Source organism: Geotrypetes seraphini, chromosome 3 (assembly GCF_902459505.1).
Source record: "Geotrypetes seraphini chromosome 3, aGeoSer1.1, whole genome shotgun sequence".
NCBI lineage: Eukaryota > Metazoa > Chordata > Amphibia > Gymnophiona > Dermophiidae > Geotrypetes > Geotrypetes seraphini.
The window spans coordinates 210,778,311-210,798,578 of record NC_047086.1 but is presented as its reverse complement, the minus strand read 5'-3'; the positions used below and the strand labels follow the sequence as shown (position 1 = coordinate 210,798,578).

Sequence of the window (20,268 nt, the reverse complement as noted above, 5' to 3'; positions counted from 1 at the left end):
TTCCTTGTTACCCAGTCAAAGAAGCTGATTAGATTGGATTGGCAGGATTTGTGAATCCATGCTGGTGGGGATCCTGTAGATTCTCCTCGATCAGGATCGTATCTAATTTGTGTTTAATAAGTCTTTCCGTGAGTTTACTCACTATTGAGGTGAGACTCACCAGTCTGTAATTCGCAGCCTCCGTCCTGCAACCCTTTTTGTGCAGTGGAATGACGTTAGCTGTTTTCCAGTCCAAGGGGAATTTTCCGGTACTCAGGGAAAGATTGAAGAGCACGGATAGAGGTTCTGCCAGGACATCACACAACTCCCTAAGAATCCTGGTCCTTGTCCGGTCCCATGGCTTTGTTCACCTTGAGTCTTGATAGTTCGCAGTAGACGCTGCTGAGTGTAAACTTGAAATTTTGAAACGGGTCTTCCGAGGTTTGCCTTGCCTGCAGCTGTGGACCGGTCCCCGGCGCCTTGCAGGTAAAGATTGAGCAGAAGTATTCATTTAGTAGTTTGGCTTTATCAGAATCCGATTCTGTATAATTCCCGTCTGTTTTCCTGAGGCGTACTATCCCATCTGTGTTTCGTTTCCTGTCGCTAATGTATCTGAAGAAGGATTTATCCCCCTTTTTAATGTTTTTTGCTAGATGTTCTTCCGTTTGAATCTTGGCCTCTCTGACTGCCGCTTTGACTGCTTTAGACCTGGTCAGATAGTCTTCTTTTGCCACCCTGTTTTCTGTTTGCTTGTAGGAAATAAAAGCTTTTTTCTTTTCCTTAACAAGATCCAAGATCTCTGCAGTGAACCACTGGGGCTTTTTCTTCCTCTGTCGTTTGCTTACTGTTTTTGTATAGCGGTTTGTTGCCTCATGCAAGGTGCATTTCAGGGTTGACCACATAGCCTCTACATTATCGGTTTCAGCTTGGTTTTGTAGCGCCCGATGGACAAAGTCTCCCATGCGTTTAAAGTCAGTGCCCCGAAAGTCGAGGACCTTTGTTGCTGTGTTTGATCTAGTGAAGCCTTTCTTGATGTTGAACCATACCATGTTGTGGTCGCTGGAGGCTAGCGTATCACCTACCGAAACTTCTGAAACGCTTTCTCCGTTAGTGAGTATCAGGTCCAGTGTCGCCTGATCTCTAGTGGGCTCCAGTACCATTTGTTTGAGTTGCGCTCCCTTTATGGAGGTTAAAAGCCTTCTGCTGCCGCTGGTAGTAGCGGAAAGTGTGTTCCAATCAGCATCGGGCATATTGAAGTCCCCTAGCAGTACCGTGTCCCCTCGTAAAGTGATGTTCTCTATGTCTTTGATTAATTCCATATCCTTGTCTTCCTGTTGTTTTGGTGTATACCACACCAAGATACAGGCATTTTTCGTTTCCTCTGGCCAGGCTTACCCAGAGTGATTCCCCGGTGTACTTGACATCCGTGTTTCTGGTAACTTTGATGTCATCTCTAGTGTATAGTGCTATATCAGTGGTAAGGAACTATGTCAAATAGGACTAGAGAGGCACAGTGTCAGATGATTGGGGATAATTTCAGATGAGGAACAATTCAAGGATTAGAAACAATAAGGAGCAGTGCTTATGAATGGTAGAGAACAGTGATTAAAATGATTATTTAAAGATGTCATCGAGTGATGGTCAGACAGTAGTGGACTAAGAATCAAAGAATCAAAATGGTCCCGGCAGTTCGGGGGGGGAGGGCGGAGCAGGCTCACATGCCTGGCAGGGACCAGAAGGAGGCTCTGAAAATGAGCCAATTCGGTTGAGCGGTTGTAGCCACCAAAGCAAGTGAGGGCAGGTTCCCTCCGAAGATTCAAAATGGTCCCAGCAGTTTGGGGGGGGGGGGGGGAGAGCAGGCTCACATACCGGCAGTGACCAGAAGGAGGCTCTGAAAATGAGCCAATTCGGTTGAGCGGTTGCAGCCGCCAAGCTTCATCTCTAATGTATATAGACTCTTTCTTGTTTACATTATATAATGTATTCATTTGATAACCTTAGGATGTACATTTTTGGGGGGTTAGGATGGGTTTGGGGGAGGGACAGGTTCAAGGGAAGCTGTAGGGGATGGGGGGATTTCCTATTGAATTTGGACTTTTATATGGGATAGGGGATCATAAGAACACAGGTTTCCTATCCTACTGCTTTTGTTTCCTATATAAGGTTCCCTTTTGTTATTGTTTTCTACAGTGTCGTCCTTCGTGTATATTCTGCAATATTTAATAGGAACTGAGTAATCTCATCGGCAGGGATAGGGAGAATAGGGTGGAATGGGATTTTGTTGGAGTTCTTTCTTTGCACAAACTGATTCTAAAGCATGTTGCTGTATATGTATTGATTTTCAATAGAAAGATTTACAGTAAAAAAAAGAATAAAATCCAAATATCAAAGAGCACCTACTACATATATAAAAAATTTGCAATAGATTTCTTTAAATGCACAACATCAACTATCATAATATGAGGGTGGAATGAAAAGTAATGCCTCCACTTCCATAATGCATCAACAGACGTGAATATTGATGTGCTACACGTTTACTTATTCTTTGAAATCTCTTCCTTCAGCTCAGTTGGCAAGAAGTGTCGGTGTGAAGAGGCTGTTTTTCTATTGCTTGTGAAATGGAAGCATGCATTGAGCTTTCATTGGAGTGATTTAAGCAACGTGCCATGATAGAAATTCTAAGTGTTGAAGGAATCCCTTCAATTAAAATTCGCCACTGTATGGTGATGACTGTGTTATGTGAGTACTGCTGGGCCTATAAATGTAAAGGTTGTAGACTAGGAAAGGCTGATTTGAATGATGAAAAGTGAAGTGGATGTTCTGTGACAGCAATGGATGAGTCTCATGGGAAAGGTTGACAAACTCATGAAGGACAATTGGAGAATTTGTTCAAAGAGAAACTGCTGATACACTTGGCCGTTCACAGGAATTTGTGGGTTACATTATTGATAGTCTTGGATAGCGAAAGGTTTGTGCAAGATTGGTTACTTACATGAAAGCTGTGAGACTTAATACCTGTCAACAGTTGCTGTCCTGATACAAGAAAGCGAGGAATTTCTTCACAAGATCATGACAGCCAATGAAACATGGGCTTATCATGAGCCAGAAATAAAGTGCCACCTGCAAAGAAAATATTTTAAAAACACAGCCTTCTGTGGGATTAGTCATGATTACAGTCTTTTGCATTTGGAACATGCATTTCTTTGAACCTGGTATAAAACCATCAACTCAGAGTGTTGTATTGCAGCCCTGAAAACTATGAATAGATTGAAGCATTGAGAAGAATTTACTAGCACAAGAAGGAAATTTTGATGCAGCATGACAACACTAGGCCTCACAAAACTAGGGTTGCCAGATTTCCTCTTAAAGAAAAAAAAAGGACACCTGGCCCTGCCCCCAACTCCACCGTGTTCTTTCCTCAGATCCGCCCTCACATGAACCTCCAGTCTCCTTTCCTAAACTTGAGACCGCGTCTGGAGGGCCTCTGTGCATGTGCGGATGTTGACGTGATGACATCACACACATGTGCTTATGACATCATTATGTTGACATCCACGCATGTGCAGAGGGCCTCCAGATGTGATCCTGACTGAGCTTGGGGACTTCCAAAACCCGGACAAACTGCCGGATTTTGGAAATCCCTCTGGGCACACAAAATGTCCTCTAAAAAGAAGACATGTCTGGGTTTTCCTGGATGTCTAGTAACCCTACACAACGCACAAAACACAACAAAGGCAATTGCGAAGATAGGTCTCACAGTCTTACCTCATCTCCCATACAGCTCAGACTTAGCACCATGTGATTTCTATCTTCTGGGCCATCTATTTGAATCGAATGAAGAGATGGAAAGAACTGATCAACTGATTGCAGAGAGAGGATATGCAGTTATTTCATGATGGCTTTTAAATATTTGTCCATTATTGACAGAAATGTCTAGTAAATGGTGGCAATTATATATTAAAGTAAATACATGTAATAAAAGAGCAAGTTTCAAGCATTATTATCACTTTTTATTCTTTACAATATCTTCATTTAAACAAAAGCTATAGAAGTGGAGGAATTATTTTTCATTTAACCCTTGTAACATAATATATCCATTATTCATATTTGTATTTGTCCATACTTGGAATGCGCTTCCAGAGGGCGTGATAGGACAGAGTACGGTTTTGGGGTTCAAGAGGGATTGGATGAGAGGGATTGGATGAGGATTACTATACAGGTCCTGGACCTGATGGACCGCCGCGTGAGCAGAGGCATTACTTATGTTCTTATATAATAAATATTTTTTTATATCTTTATTAATTTTCCATTCGAAAACAGTGCATTAACTTCAAGACAGCACATATAATATTTTAAAATTTTCATATTGCTAAAAAGTTCTCAGTCCAGCCAAGAAGGGAATGACATGGAGCCATGAAATTTACAAGTTATTCCACATATTCATTCATAAGTTCAACACACTTGGTACATCGTGTCTGAAGTTTCTGTAACCCTTCCAAAAAATACTCTGATGTCTGGTCATTGAAATACTGCTCCACTGCTGCAATCACCTCTGAATCATAGTAACATAGTAGATGACAGCAGATAAAGACCCGAATGGTCCATCTAGTCTGCCCAACCTGATTCAATCTAAAAATTTGTTGGTTTATTTTTCTTCTTCTTCTTCTCCTTAGCTATTTCTGGGCAAGAATCTAAAGCTCTGCCCAGTACTGTTCTAAGGTTCCAACTACTGAGGTCTCTGTTAAAGCTCACTCCAGTCCATCTACACCCTCCCAGCCATTAAAGCTCTCCCCAGCCCATCTCTCCCCAAACGGCCATATACAGACACAGATTGTGAAAGTCTGCCCAGTACTGGCCTTAGTTCTTCAATATTTACTATTATTTTCTGATTCTAGATCCTCTGTGTTGATCCCACATTTTAATTATTATTATTATTTTTTTTTAACTCCGTCACCGTTTTCCTCTCCACCACCTCTCTCGGGAGCGCATTCCAGGCATCCATCACCCTCACCATAAAGAAGAATTTCCTTACATTGTTCTTGAGTCTCCCACCCATCAACCTCAAATTATGTCCTCTGGTTTTTACCATTTTTCCTTTCTCTGGAAAAGATTTTGTTCTACGTTAATACCTTTCAATTGAATGTCTGAATCATATCTCCCCTGTCCCTCCTTTCCTCTAAGGTATACATATTCATACAGTCTCTCCTCATACGTCTTTTATCGCAAACCTCCTATCATATTTGTCACCCTCCTCTGGACCACTTCAAGCCTTTTTGTGTCCTTCGCCAGATATGGTTTCCAATACTGAACACAATACTCCCAAGTGGGGCATCACCAACGACCTATACAGGGGCATCAACACCTTCGTTCTTCTACTGTTTACGCCTCTCTTTATACAGCTCAGCATCCTTCCGGCAGCAGCCACTGCCTTGTCACATTGTTTTTTTGCCTTTAGATCTTCGGATACTATCACCCCAAGGTCCTTCTCCCCATCCGTGCATATCAGCCTCTCCCCTCCCAGCATATATGGCTCCTTGCAATTATTAATCCCCAAATGCATTACTTTACATTCCTTTGCATTGAATTTTAGTTGCCAGATATTAGACCATTCCTCTAACTTTTCTAGATCCTTTATCATGTTTTCAACTCCCTCCTGGGTGTCTACTCTGTTACAAATCTTTGTATCATCTGCAAAAAGGTAAACCTTTCCTTCTTACCCTTCAGCAATGTCACTTATGAACATATTGAACAGGATTGGCCCCAGCACCGAACCCTAGGGACTCCACTACTCACATTTCCTTCCTCCAAGCTACTTCCATTAACCACCACCCTCTGGCGTCTGTCCGTCAACCAGTTTCTAATCCAGTTCTCCACTTTGGGTCCTAACTTCAGCCCTTCAAGTTTGTTCAAGAGCCTCCTATGAGGAACCATATCAAAGGCTTTGCTGAAATCTAAGTAAATTACATCTAGCATATGTCCTTGATCCAGTTCTCCGGTCACCCAATCAAAAAATTCGTGTTTGTTTGACACGATTTACCTTTAGTAAAGCCATGTTGCCTCGGATCCTGTAACCAATTAGATTCTAGGAAGTTCACTATTCTTTCTTTCAGCAACACTTCCATTATTTTTCCAATAACCAAAGTGAGGCTTACCGGCCTGTAGTTTCCCACTTCATCCCTGTGACCACTTTTGTGAATAGGGACCACACCCGCTCTTTTCCAGTCTCCAGAAACCACTCCCGCCTACAGAGATTTGTTGAACAAGATTTAATAGGACCCGCCAGAATCTCTCTGGGCTTCCCCAGTATCCTGGGATGGATCCCATCCGGTCCCATCGCTTTGTCCACCTTCAGTTTTTCAAGTTGTTAATAAACACTTTCCTCCATGAATGGTGCAGAATCTACTCCATTTTCTAGTGTAACTGTGCCAGACAATTTTGGTCCTTCTCCAAGTTTTTCTTCCGTGAACACAGAGCAGAATTATTTGTTTAACACGTTTGCTTTTTCTTCATCACTCTCCACATATCGGTTCTCAGCATCTTTTAGCTTAGCAATTTCATTTTTCATCTTCCTCCTTTCACTGATATGTCTGAAAACATTTTTGTCTTCCTTTTTTACATTTTTAGCCATTTGCTCTTCCGCCTGTGCTTTTGCTAGATGTATCTCTCTTTTGGCTTCTTTCAGTTTCACCCTGTAGTCCTTTCTGTACTCTTCTTCTTGGGTGTTTTTTATTTTTCAGAAACGCCACCTCTTTTGCCTTTATTTTCTCCGCCACTAGTTAGAGATTCCTTTTTCTCTTGTTTTTATTTATATTCTTCACATAAAGTTTCGTAGCCATTTTTATAGCTCCTTTCAGCTTAGACCACTATTTTTCCACTTCTCTTATGTCCTCCCACCCTAACAGTTCATTCTTCAGGTACTCTCCCATTTTATTCAAGTTTTCAAGTTTTATTTCACATTTGATGGATCGCCTATTTCGAAATTCTAGGCGATGTACATAATAATATAATATAGAAACTTTAACCAAATTACAAAATCAATTAAGACTCACATGAAAGATAGGGAAGGAGGGTAAAGTTACAATGTGGGAGAAGAAAAAAACAAAAAACAGGAAAGAACGAAGGTAGGGTAAATTTATGAATAAAAATTTATGCGTAAAAAATTTATGCATTAAAATTGTTTAGGGCGTCCTTTAGTTATATTATAAATCAAAGGCGTCCTTAAATAAATAAGATTTTAAAAGCTTTTTAAATGTTATGATATCACTTTCAATTCTGATGTAATGGGGAAGGGAGTTCCACCATTGTGGCCCTGCGACAGTAAACATTTCAGCTCTTCGTGTTCCGATGACTTTAATGATGGCACAATTAATAAGTTTTGATTAGATGAACGCAGAGATCTTTGAGGTGTGTATGGGATAAGTGATTTTAAGATAAATTGTGGTTCGCTGAATGTGAGGGTCTTAAAAATTAGGAACATCAGCTTGTAGAGGATCCTATGGTTAACTGGTAACAATGCGCGTCAATTAATAATGGGGTGACGTGATCGAATTTTTTTGCATTGTAGGTTAACTTTATGGCTGTGTTCTGAATGATTTGCAGTCTTCTTTTTTCTTTTTTGGCTGATATTTAAAAAAGGGCGTTACAGTAGTCTATTTTAGTTATGATGAATGAATGGATTAAAATCTTTAATGATGAAGGATAGAGAAATTTGGAAATTGATCTTATCTGTCGAAGTTTGTAAAAACAATGTTTAACAATGGAAGAGATATGTTCATGAGTCTGTACGTTTGAAATCTAGGACTTTTAGTATCGTGCGGCCGCCCTCCACTTTAGCCGTTATATCAAACCAAACTGTTTGATGATCACTACTTCCCAGGTGAGCACCCACTTGTACATTAGATATACTCTCTCCATTTGTGAAGACCAGATCCAATATCGCTTTTTCCCTCGTGAGTTCCGTCACCATTTGTCTGAGCAGAGCCTCTTGAAAGGCATCCACAATCTCCCTACTTCTTTCTGATTCCGCAGACGGAACTTTCCAGTCCGCATCCGGCAGGTTGAAATCTCCCAACAGCAACACCTCCTCTTTCTTTCCAAACTTTTGGATATCTACAATCAGATCTTTATCAATTTGCTGCGATTGAGTCGGAGGTCTGCAGACTACACCCACATAGATATAAGTTCCATCTTCTCTTTTCAGAGCGATCCATATTGCTTCTTCCTCTCCCCAGGACCCTTGCATTTCAGTCACTTGGATATCAATCCTTACATAGAGAGCTACTCTTCTGCCTTTTTGACCATCTCTGTCCTTTCTAAAAAGATTATATCCCGGTATGTTTGCTGAACCACGTCTCTGTGATAGCAACAATATCCAGGTTTCCCTCTAACATCAGGGCTTGCAGATCATGAACTTTATTGCTTAGACTACGATCATTTGTGGTCATCTCTTTCCAGCTGTTTCTCAGCAGTGATCTTTTTTGTATAGTTTTTTGTTTTGTTTCACTTCCCGTTGCAATGCTATGAAGTGAGATGCTAATATTGTTTGTGTTGCAATCTTTATTACCATCACATCTTGTCTTTTGCCAGGGATGGTCTGTTTCTGGTAAGGGGATTTAGTGTATGAATATCCTTTTAGTGGTTTTATATTTCTGATATTCAGCTTGTGTGGAATTGTCCAACAATAATTCCACACAAGCTGAATATCAGAAATATAAAACCACTAAAAGGATATTCATACACTAAATCCCCTTACCAGAAACTTCAATTTAGCAGGTATCTAAATTATATGGAGAAAAGACCTCAGTGTTCCAAGAGAAAAACTCAGGGAACTTCTATGGCAATTGCAAAATTGTCATAGGAAACACATCCTTGGTCTAAATTGGGAGTTACAGGTGCACATGCTAGGTGATATTCTAGAAACTTGATGTGTATGTTGCTGCTGTGAGAAACAATTCATCTGATGCTCTAGACTTGGTAGCATTTTTGTCTTGTGCTTTTTCCTTATTTGAGAGAATTGACCACATTCAACTTTATGTGTTTGCATTACTTGCTGATATTGAAAGAACAGCTAATATAATTCAGACTGAATTACCAAAACTAACAACCCCTGAAACATGGCCCTTGTTGGGTGCTTCATTAGTTTGGAAGCCATCCCATTCTTGGAGGCTCATTCTGGGGTTTTTTTCTTGGCTATGCATGCACGATGCACATAGTCACACCAACTTTTAAAAAGGGTTCTAGGGGTGATCTGAGAAATTATAGACTGGTGAGCCTGACTTCAGTGCTTGGAAAAATATTTGAAACCATAATAAAAAAATAAAATTATGAAGCATGTAGACAAACATGGTTTAATAGGCTAAGCCAAGGGAAGTCTCGCCTTACCAATTTTCTGCATTTCTTTGAAGGTGTGAATAAACATGTGGATAATGGTAAGTCAGTTGATGTAGTGTATCTAGATTTTCAAAATGCTTTTGACAAAGTTCCTCTTGAGAAGCTCCTGAGAAAATTAAAGAGTCATGGGATGGGAGGCAGTGTTTTGTTGTGGATTAGGAATTGGCTATTGAACAGAAAACCGAGTAGGGTTAAATGGCCATTTTTCTCAGTGGAGGAGGGTAAATATTGGAGTGCCACAGAGATCTGTACTGGATCCAGTGCTATTTAACATATTTATAAATGATCTGGAAATTGGAACAAGTGAGGTGATTAAATTTGCAGATGACACTAAACTGATCAAAGTTGTTAAAAAGCAGGCAGACCGGTCACGTGATGCCATGAGCGCGTGAGGACATCTCCTCGCTCGCTCCGGGGCTACCCTGCACATTTGGTTGCTAACCAACGCTTTCCCCGCTGATTTTGGGCCCCCGCTAATTTTCGGACCGGATCCAGTGCATGGAAAAATATCTCACGCGATCGAGGGAGCACATGCAGCCGAGATCGGCGCGTAGGGACCGAGAACGAGTCGGGCCTACAGAAAAAAAAATGGCGGCGAGCCCCGCGGCGGCGGTCTCAAATCTTACAGAGACCGCGCTCAGCGACATCAAGGAGGCGCTGGCTCAGGTCCTGGGGCCCAAATTAGAACTCTTGACGGTGCAAATCGCGAACATAGAGACTCTGCTGGCGGCGGCGGCGGCGGCCCGCATGAATGAGCTGGAGCAACGGGTCTTCAATTTGGAAGATACGTCCACGGCCCAGGGGGTAGATCTTGGCGCATTGCAGGCGCAGGTTCGGGCGCAGGCAGAAAAGCTGGATGATTTGGAAAACCGTTCTAGACGCTCGAACCTGCGCTTGCTGGGCATCCCAGAGAAAATTTCTGACCGTTGTCTACTGGAGGTGCTGGAAAAATGGCTGAGAGAGGAGCTCCCGCTTCCTCCTTCCTTGGGGCCTCTTCATATTGAACGGGCACACCGCCTGGGCCCCCGCCCTGGTCTGGAGGCACGTCCACGGGTGGTTATTATGAAGCTGTTAAACTTCAGACACAAAGTGGAACTGTTACAACTTTATCGGGCTAAGAGAGATGCCTTGAAATATGATGGTGCCTTGATTTGAATCAGCCAAGATTTTTCTCTGGCACTGCAGGAACGGAGACGACCCTTTTACCCACTCTGTGCACAATTATCAGAGCTTAAACAGAGATTTCAGTTCAACTACCCGGCTCAACTGCGGATCCTGAGTAATGGAGTCTGGAAGTCCTTTTAGTCTTCTGAAGCGGCAGCTGACTTTATTAAACTACTTGAAAAACCCAAGCCGGGAGAGGGTTGATTGGTCGGACCATGCTGTTTTTGCTAAGCTTGTTTGTGAAACTGGTTTGCTAATGTTTTCTATTTACAGGGGAACACTGTCTTAAAGGCTTGTATGAGCCTTTTCATTTTGCAGGTCGGGGTGGCCCCGAGTGAGGCGTCTTTCGTGACCTGTTTTTCTCCCATACGCTGGGGGCTGTTGGGACTGTTGGGGGAGAGGGGTGTTTCTGGGTGGCGGCAGCGGTACTGACAGGGCACTTTGTGTTCTTCCCTAATTGTTCTTTGAGGTCTATTTTGTTAGGGTTATGTGCTTTGTTTGAATGGAGTGTGTATGTACAGTCTTGGGGTGAGGCTGGGCGCCCTGGGACTCTCTTTATCGGAGGGTTACTTTGCTATGACATGGTAGGTGGGGGGAGGGATGGGTGACCGGAAATTGCGTATACTATCTTGGAATGTTTCGGGAATCACATCTCCTGCTAAACGTACTAAGATCCTATCTCAATTGAAACATCACTCGGCAGATATAGCTTGCTTACAAGAGACTAGGCTTACAGATTTAGAACACCAGAAACTTCGGAGAGGCTGGGTTGGGGATTTATACTATGCATCGGCGCCAGGGAAAAGGACAGGGGTGGCTATATTGCTTAAAAAGGGCTTACCATGCACTGTCCAGGTCCTGAGACGTGATCCCCAGGGTCGATATTTGTTAATACAGGTGATTGGACCGGGTGGGCCCTTTAGGTTGCTGGTGGGATATGGCCCTAATGGGTATCAACATTCTTTTTTTCAAAATTTAGTTAATATTAGTTTACAGACCTCTGGTGGTCCCTTAATATTGGTCGGTGACTTGAATCAAGTATTGGATGCGGGCGTGGACCGCTCTGGGGGCACAGGAACTGTGACGGTGAAACACACGAAGGGAGTGTCCTATCTTTGTCGAGCTTTGGGGTTGGTGGACCCCTGGAGACTGCTTCACCCCACTGAAAGAGACTATACCCACCAGTCTAGAGCACATGGTTCATTTTCCAGAATTGATTACACCTTAATTTCCGAACAATTGTTCGCTCGGGTCTCTGAGGCAACAATTGGTCCTCTTGAGATATCAGATCATCATATGATTTGGTTGGATGTTGCGGTGGGAGGCCCTATAGGTCCTGGGTTGGGATGGAGATTTCCTTCATATTTGTATAACGATTCACACTTTCGGGACTTTTTGTCCGGAAGGTGGGATGAATATTGTTCCTTTAATGCACAACATATCGATCAACCTATACTTTTTTGGGACTCAGCAAAGGCGGTGTTACGTGGGGACGTGATCGCTTATGTGGCCTCTAGGACCCGACGAATTGCACAACGTATAGTACAGCTCGAACGACAGTCGGTGCAATTAAAACGTGAGCTGTTGCATACCCCCTCAGTGGCAAATAAGGAAGCGTATACCACTGCTCTGGCTGAATTAAATTCCCTTATACATAAACGTACGAATAAATTGTTGTTCTTTCGTAAATTTCAATTTTATAAATATGGTAATAAAACCGGGAAGCTGTTAGCGTCGGTAGCTAAAAGCTGGAAGGGATCTAGATATATTTCTATGATAAAAGATAAATTGGGGAAGACGTTGACGTCAGCGGCAGATATTTCGGCTAGCTTTAAAAATTATTTTGAGGCTTTCTACGCCTCCCCAGGACCCTACACAGGACCAGAGGTTTGTGATTATTTGGAGGATGCAGGGTTGCCTAAATTATCAGCGGCACAGATTTCACGATTAGATAGACCTTTACAACTCCAAGAGGTGCTGCAGGCGATCAAGAACCTGAAACCCTGTACGGCCCCTGGGCCGGATGGATACTCCCCGGAGTTTTTTAAGATCTTATATTTATCTATAGGGGGGTCTCTCGTGAATTATTACACAGCGGTCCAAACCCGGGGGGAATTCCTGAGTTACGAGAATGATGCCCTGATTACTTTAATTCCAAAACCGTCCAAGCCGCCCACTGAGATAGAATCGTATCGACCGATCTCGCTATTGAATGTTGACATAAAGATTTTAGCCCGGGTATTGGCGGATAGGCTGGCGCCCTTGTTACCTACTATTATTGTGCCCGAACAGGTAGGCTTTGTTCGCACACGCCAATCCGTAATTAATGTTCGTCGTATGTTACTGGCTTTTTCTAGAGCCCAGCAGGCACGGTCTCCTGGGCTACTGGTTGGGTTGGACGCGGCGAAAGCCTTTGATAAGGTCCATTGGCATTATTTATTTCAGGTCCTGCAACACCTAGGGCTTCCGGATAGTTACCTGGCGCTGATTCGTACATTCTATTCAGGACCTACGGCTTCCATATTGGTTAATGGGGTGCGCTCACCTTCCTTCTTGGTGGGCAAGGGGACCCGACAGGGATGTCCATTGTCACCACTCCTTTTTTTGCTATATTTAGACCCCATGCTACGTACGCTTCAGAGGGATGATGAAATTGTAGGGTTGCCAGAGGGTTCTTCTCAGTTGCGGGTGTTGGCATTTGCGGACGACCTTCTGCTTGTGCTGGGCTCCCCGCAACGTTCTTTGCGGCGAGCATTGGAACTTTTAGATGAATTTCATCTATACTCAGGTCTAGTTCTTAATAAACAGAAGTCTTTGGCACTGCCAACTTCGCCTGAAGTACGTTTAAATTGGCAGGGAGACTTTCCATTGAAATGGGCTTCTTCCCACCTAACATACTTGGGGGTGGTAATACCTCAGGACCTGGACAGGCTTTATGCCATTAATGTTTCGCCCTTACTCCGTCGTACAGCGACTACCCTTTCTAATTGGAGGAAACTTCCCTTATCTCTCTTAGGCCGAATTGCCCTAACCAACATGATGATATTGCCGCAATGGCTATATACATTACAAATGCTGCCTATTATGCTAACCTCAAAACATTTATCGCAGCTTAACTCGCACCTCTCCGCATACTTGTGGCAGGGAAAACGAGCTAGGATAGCGTTGTCTAAGTTGATGTTGCCCAGAAATCAGGGGGGGTTGGGCTTACTGAGTATTTCAAGATTTAACCTTGCATGTCAACTAAGACATATTCATGACTGGTTTTGTAATTCTACATGTTTTTCATTGCCTGAGAATGAATGTTTCACTTTTAGACCCTATCACTTCAGCTATCTTTTACATACTAACCATTTACCTGCTTTGCCATTGCTACACTCCCACCCCTTTTTGCCTGCAATGCGTAAGGCTTGGAAAGGGTTATGTAGGTTGTTGAAAATTTCTCCTAGTATAACACCTTGCCTCCCAATTACTGGTAATGGCGACTTTTTACCGGGCTTGGACTCTGCAGTTTTCCAGCGCTGGACCTCTGTGGGTCTTCACTACATATCTCAGGTGGTCCAGGACACAGGTCTCCCTACCTCCTTTGCCGAACTACAGATGCAGTTTCATCTTTCTCCTATGGACTGGTTTGCCTACCGACAACTTCAACATTATTTGCGGACTTTGACCTGCGAATCTTTGAGAGAGGATGTTCAAAACAGTTTGCAGGAAATTCTTCATCTCACTGCACAGGACCATATACCGTTGAAATTGTATCACAGGCTTTTACAGGAACTTTCTGGAGAACTGGACTTCCCTACACTAGCTCAAAAATGGTCGGTCGATCTTCAGGTACCTATCTCTGATGATATGATCCGTAGAGGCCTTCGCTTGGGGACTGACCCTACACTTTCCTCGGTGGAGAGGGAGCGAAATTACAAGTTCATGTTGCGAGCTTTTTATCCACCCAAGAGAGCTCAGGTAATGGGGATTAGTACGAGACATTGCTGTGGAAAATGTGCACATCCTATGGCATCTTTGGACACATGTTTTGGACTTGCCCTGTGATATCTGCCTTCTGGTTACGGTTGGTGTCTACCGTGGCCTGGCTCTGGGGTTGTTCCTGGAGGATGCATCCCAGTTTTCTTTTTACTCTACAGATTCATTTTCACCCACCTCGACCGGGATGTGCGCTTTTCATTAGGAAAACTGTGCTGATGGGCAGGAAGTGTATTCTTACACAGTGGCTTTCATCTCAACCACCTTCTCTTCAACAATGGAGAGCTTTAATGTTACAACAGATGTTACTGGAACGAAAAGACATTGTGGACATGGCTGCTAAAAAGGGTCGGTTATTCCGACAATGCTGGTATCCTTTTAGTTTGACCTTTACTTCTTCTGTACAACGATACCTCTGGGAGGTATGATTTGCTTATCGATCTTCTGTTGACAATGCTCCCTTTGGGACTGTTTGTTTTCGCTGCTGCCGCCCAGGTGGAGTGGGGAGTGGGGGAGGTGTTTTGGGGGGGTTAGGGCTTTGGAGTTGTATTGTGGCTTACCAAAATGATCTTGAATTCTGTAACTTGTGTGCTTATACTTTGGTTTAATTAAAAAAAAAAAAAAAATTACTTTACAATAAAAAAGCAGGCAGACCTTAGGAAATTGGAAGACTGGGCATCCAAATGATAGATGAAATGTAAATGTGGACAAATAAATGATGCACATTGGAAAGAGTAATCCAAATCATAATTACCAGATGCTAGGGTCCACCTTAGGGGATCAACATCCAAGAAAAAGATTTAGGTGTCATCCTAAACAATACGTTGAAACCTTCAGCCCAGTGTGTGGCAGTGGTCAAAAAAAACAAAGAAGATGCTAGGAATCATTAGAAAAAGATATGGTAAATAAGACTAAGAATATATTATAATGTCTCTATATTGCTCCATGGTGTAACCTCACCTTGAGTTCCAATTCTGGTCGCTGTATTTCAAAAAAGATATAACAGAATTAGAAAAGATTCAAAGAAGAGCGACCAAGGAAGAGATCACGGCTCTTCAGCTTGGAAAAGAGATACCTGAGTGGTATAGAACAAGTACAAGTGGATTGATTTAATAATCCATCAAAAATGACACAGACTAGGGGGCACTCGAAGTTACAGGGAAATACTTTTAAAAACCGATAGGAGGAAATATTTTTTAACTCTGAGAATAATTAAGCTCTGAAATGTATTGCCAGAGGATGTAGTAGTGGTTAATGTAGATGGGCTTAAAAAAAGTTTGGCCAAGTTCCGGGAAGAAAAGACCATAGTCTGCTGTTGAGAGAGACATGGGGGAAGCCAATGCTTGTCCTGGGATTGGTAGCATGGAATGTTTGTACTATTTGGGTTTTTGCCAGGTGACTTAGATTGGTCACTGTGAAAACAGGGTACTGGGCTAGATGGACCTTTGGTCTGACCCAGTATGGCTATTCTTATAACCTTATGTCAGCTATTGACCTGGCATAAGTGGTTGTGCCTAAATTTCAGCATGCCCAATGGAATTACTACTAGTATTCTATAATGGATTAGGCATGCTATTATAGAATTGACACTAAGAGTGCCCATTTGGGGTACCTTAGGTTCCATTGTATAGAATTGCCCCCTTTATATTTTTGGACTTTTAATACTAATACAATTGTACATGATTACTATTAAAATGAAAAACAGAGTAGAATGGTTGAAAATGTTCAAATCACACTGCTTCTTGTGACCTTGGGCATGCCACTTAACCCTTCATTGTGAGCCCTCCAGGGACAAGGAAATACCTAGTTTACTTTGAGGGAGTAGGTGGTAGACAAGGTTTCCTTAAGGATACTTCCTTACTCAGACTGGAACTGAGCCACCTTAAGGCAGGAAGGAAGGGTTAGGACAGCTGTTGTAGTGCTGGGGAGGAGCCAGCTGTTTTGGTACATGTAAGCACCAATGACATAGGAAAATGTGAGAAGGAGGTTCTGGAAGCCAATTTTAGACTGTTAGGTAGAAGGCTGAAATTCAGATCTTCCAGGGTAGCATTTTCAGAAATGCTGCCCTTTATCCCAGGACAAGCAGGCAGCATATTTTCACAGATGGGTGACATCATCCACAGAACCCAGTATGGACAGTGCCAGCTCTGCGCATGTGTCAGCTTCCCCTGTCGGCTCTGTGCATAAGTCAGTCACTTTCTCCAGTGGCTGATCAGATGGCATTTCTGCAAACCTCCACGACCCTCATTTGCATGTGAGGTTTTTAGAGCATTGGTCACCGTTTTGAAATCTGCCAATTTACTGGCACCATAGCAACCCACAGGATTTTAACAATGATTTTAGAACATCTGGCCCAAAGTGTCTTGTTTTACTTTTAACCCTCTGTGTGGCTGTAGTTTTATTAAGGACCCAAGCCTGCTAGTACCTGTCACTTGCACCTGAATGTAACTCATCTGGATCTGCTACTGAAAAAAAGGTGTAAGTATAGAAATATAAAAAACTAGCTGATGCCCCGGCGTTGCACGGATAGCAATAACACTGTAAATGGATTCAAATAAAGATACTTTATAGTGGTGAATGAAATTATTTTTTACAGCTTAATAAAAAGTACAATATTCAAATTATAATGTGAAATATTTGACAAAATGAATACAATACAACTAACGCAAAACGTGATTATAAACAACATTTTTAGTTTCACCTCCTGGAGCAAGAACATATAAATTCTTGGGTGAACCCATCCTTGAGCAAGCAACATAGAGTTGTGGGCCGCGAGACCCCCAGAACATATCACCCCAGGTAGTGAGGGATCTGCATACCAAGTTTCGTTCAAATCGGTCTAGCCGTTTTTGAATTACAGTGAGAATGGCATCTTTTTACATTATTTCCATTGACATGAATGGATGAAATCTGATTTTCTGTTTGTAGCTCCGCCCATGTGTGCAGGTGGGCCGCGAGACCCCCAGAACATATCACCCCAGGTAGTGAGGGATCTGCATACCAAGTTTCGTTCAAATCGGTCAAGCCGTTTTTGAATTACAGTGAGAATGGCATCTTTTTACATTATTTCCATTGACATGAATGGGTGAAATCTGATTTTCTGTTTGTAGCTCCGCCCATGTGTGCAGGTGGGCCGCGAGACCCCCAGAACATATCACCCCAGGTAGTGAGGGATCTGCATACCAAGTTTCGTTCAAATCGGTCAAGCCGTTTTTGAATTACAGTGAGAATGGCAGCTTTTTACATTTTTTCCATTGACATGAATGGGTGAAATCTGATTTTCTGTTTGTAGCTCCGCCCATGTGTGCAGGTGGGCCGCGAGACCCCCAGAACATATCACCCCAGGTAGTGAGGGATCTGCATACCAAGTTTCGTTCAAATTGGTCAAGCCGTTTTTGAATTACTGTGAGAATGGCAGCTTTTTACATTTTTTCCATTGACATGAATGGGTGAAATCTGATTTTCTGTTTGTAGCTCCGCCCACATGTGCAGGTGGGCCACGAGACCCCCAGAACATATCACCCCAGGTAGTGAGGGATCTGCATACCAAGTTTCGTTCAAATCGGTCAAGCCGTTTTTGCGTGATCGCGGCACATACACACACACATACATACCTCCGATTTTATATATATATAGATATACCAATCGGCACTTTTTTAATAAAATGTTTTCTCAAAAAGAGCTCCAGAATGAGAAGGCATAGGATGATGTTAAGAGGTGATAGACTCAGGAATAATCTTACTCTTTCCTCTTGTATTCCTTTCTGTCTTGTTGTTTGAATTTATGTTTTTCGTTCCCTTCCCCATGTTATGTTTTAAATTACATTTTTATTGTAAATCGCTTAGATCAACTTTGTTTTTATTATTAGCAGTATATCAAATAAACTGAAACTTGAAATTGAATAGTCTCTCAGTAGAGGTGATGAAGATAAAGACTGTGTCTGAATTCAAGACAGGCACGTGGGATCTCTTAGGGAGAGGAGGGCAGACTGGATGGGCCATTTGGCACTTATTTGCCATCATGTTGCTATGTTTCTCTGATTAAAACAAGCTATGGAGATAGCATGAGTGAATATATTAGCTTGTCGTCGCTCTGGTTTTTATGATGGTCCTCATAAATTATGTTATTTTGAAAGACCGATGCTGCATCTTTATGAAATAGGTGCCACTGTGAACTTTTGCAGATCTCTTGTTGTTAGGCGCCATCGACTCGTGTTCGAGTCCTAGTGACTTGATGAATTGCAGATCTAAAAAGAAATCAGTTTTGTGCTAGTCTGGAAAGGTCCTCCAGCGTCATCCCCATGGTTGTTTTCAGCGTGTCCAGCCATCTGATTGCAGGTTGCCCGCTTCGATCTTCCCAAACATGATGTCCTTCTCCAGTGATCTCTTCTTCTGATGGTGTGACCAAAATAAGACAGTCATAATGTCATCATTTGGGCTTCGAGTGAAATAGCTGGTTTGATCTCTTGCAGAACTCTTGCAGACCTCTTATTAGGCACTTTTCATAGCAATTTACCTGGATTTCATCAAGAAAACAGGCCTGTTTGATATTTGCTTTCCTCAGAGAAGCAAATTTGGGCACACCTAGGTTGGAGGTATAAATAAATGAGTGTGTGTACTTGGCATTTTCAAAAGTACATATGCTATTTTACTTCCCTTTTGTCACCTGTTTAATAGCACATGCAAAGGACAGGCCCGTGTGTAACGTGCACATTTCCTGTTAGCTAATTTTCAAAGGGAAACAAGCCATGTGATTTCCCTTTGAAAATTAGATACACAGTATGGATGGAAAAAGCACTTTAAACTTATATGAACTACTCAGAATTATGCCTTGTAAACCCCATCATCCATCTTTATTGGTATGAAAAAGAAATAACTAGCTAATAATCAAAGATTTCAAATGAGTAAATTTCCAAAAATTCAAAAAGAGTGTAAAAAAATCCTAACATTCTCCCCCCCCAAAATAAAACTGTAGAGAAATGTTTAGAATAATTAAATTGTGAATATTGAAATTTGTTTTTCAAGCTGTGATAACAGTAGTATTTTGTTAATTTTCTTAATCATTTTCTTTTTCTTGCTATTTCTCATAATTTCTGGATGTTTCAATTTTATTTATTTTTGGGTGAGTTGATAACATGTTGACAATCTTGAAAAACAATAGCTGAATCTCTGAGCCGTAAAGCAGTGATGTTGATTCTGTTTCTACCTCCTTCACATTAGGTTTCTTACTTTGAAATTTACCTGGACAAAATCAGAGATTTGCTGGATGGTAAGTTTGCTGAATTCTATCTATTATTAAAAGAGAGTTTTGCTTTCTCAGAATGAAAAGGTGTCAGAGCTGGCCCAGTACATCAGTGGGAAGTGCAATGTTGCCATCATGCAGAGTGATCTGGATTTGCTTCCCAGGTTGGCTGGGGTTAAAGGTGCTGAAGAAGCAACTTTCAGAGTCCTCCAGGGTAGAATGAGGAAGGAGAATCCTTAGTCATTACTCTTCAGCGACATCTAGAAGGGAAATTATCTATGTGGGCTACTGTTAAGACAGGTTATTTTGCAACAAATTGTGCTATTTTAAACTCCAGGAGCACAACTGCACACTCTGGAAGCAATTGTAGTGTGTGATCCTTTTTGCCATGATGATCAGCTTTTTAAAAAAGGGAGATAATCCAGGCCAGTTGTGACAAAAACTCATGGCTCCAAATTCAAGTTTCAAGTTTATTTAAAATATTTGATTTGATCGCAAAATCCAAATTCAATG

General features: G+C 42.1%; 1 protein-coding gene across 2 annotated transcripts in view; it reads left to right on the top strand.

Annotated features, from left to right (window-relative positions):
* The window catches only part of KIF5A (kinesin family member 5A), a 228,937-nt gene that overhangs the window by 76,010 nt on the left and 132,659 nt on the right, over positions 1-20,268 (top strand). For both annotated transcript variants that reach the window (XM_033938995.1, XM_033938996.1), the window contains exon 5: positions 19,734-19,782. In XM_033938995.1, the coding sequence (XP_033794886.1) occupies positions 19,734-19,782 (49 nt within the window). The remainder of the gene's footprint in view (positions 1-19,733; positions 19,783-20,268) is intronic.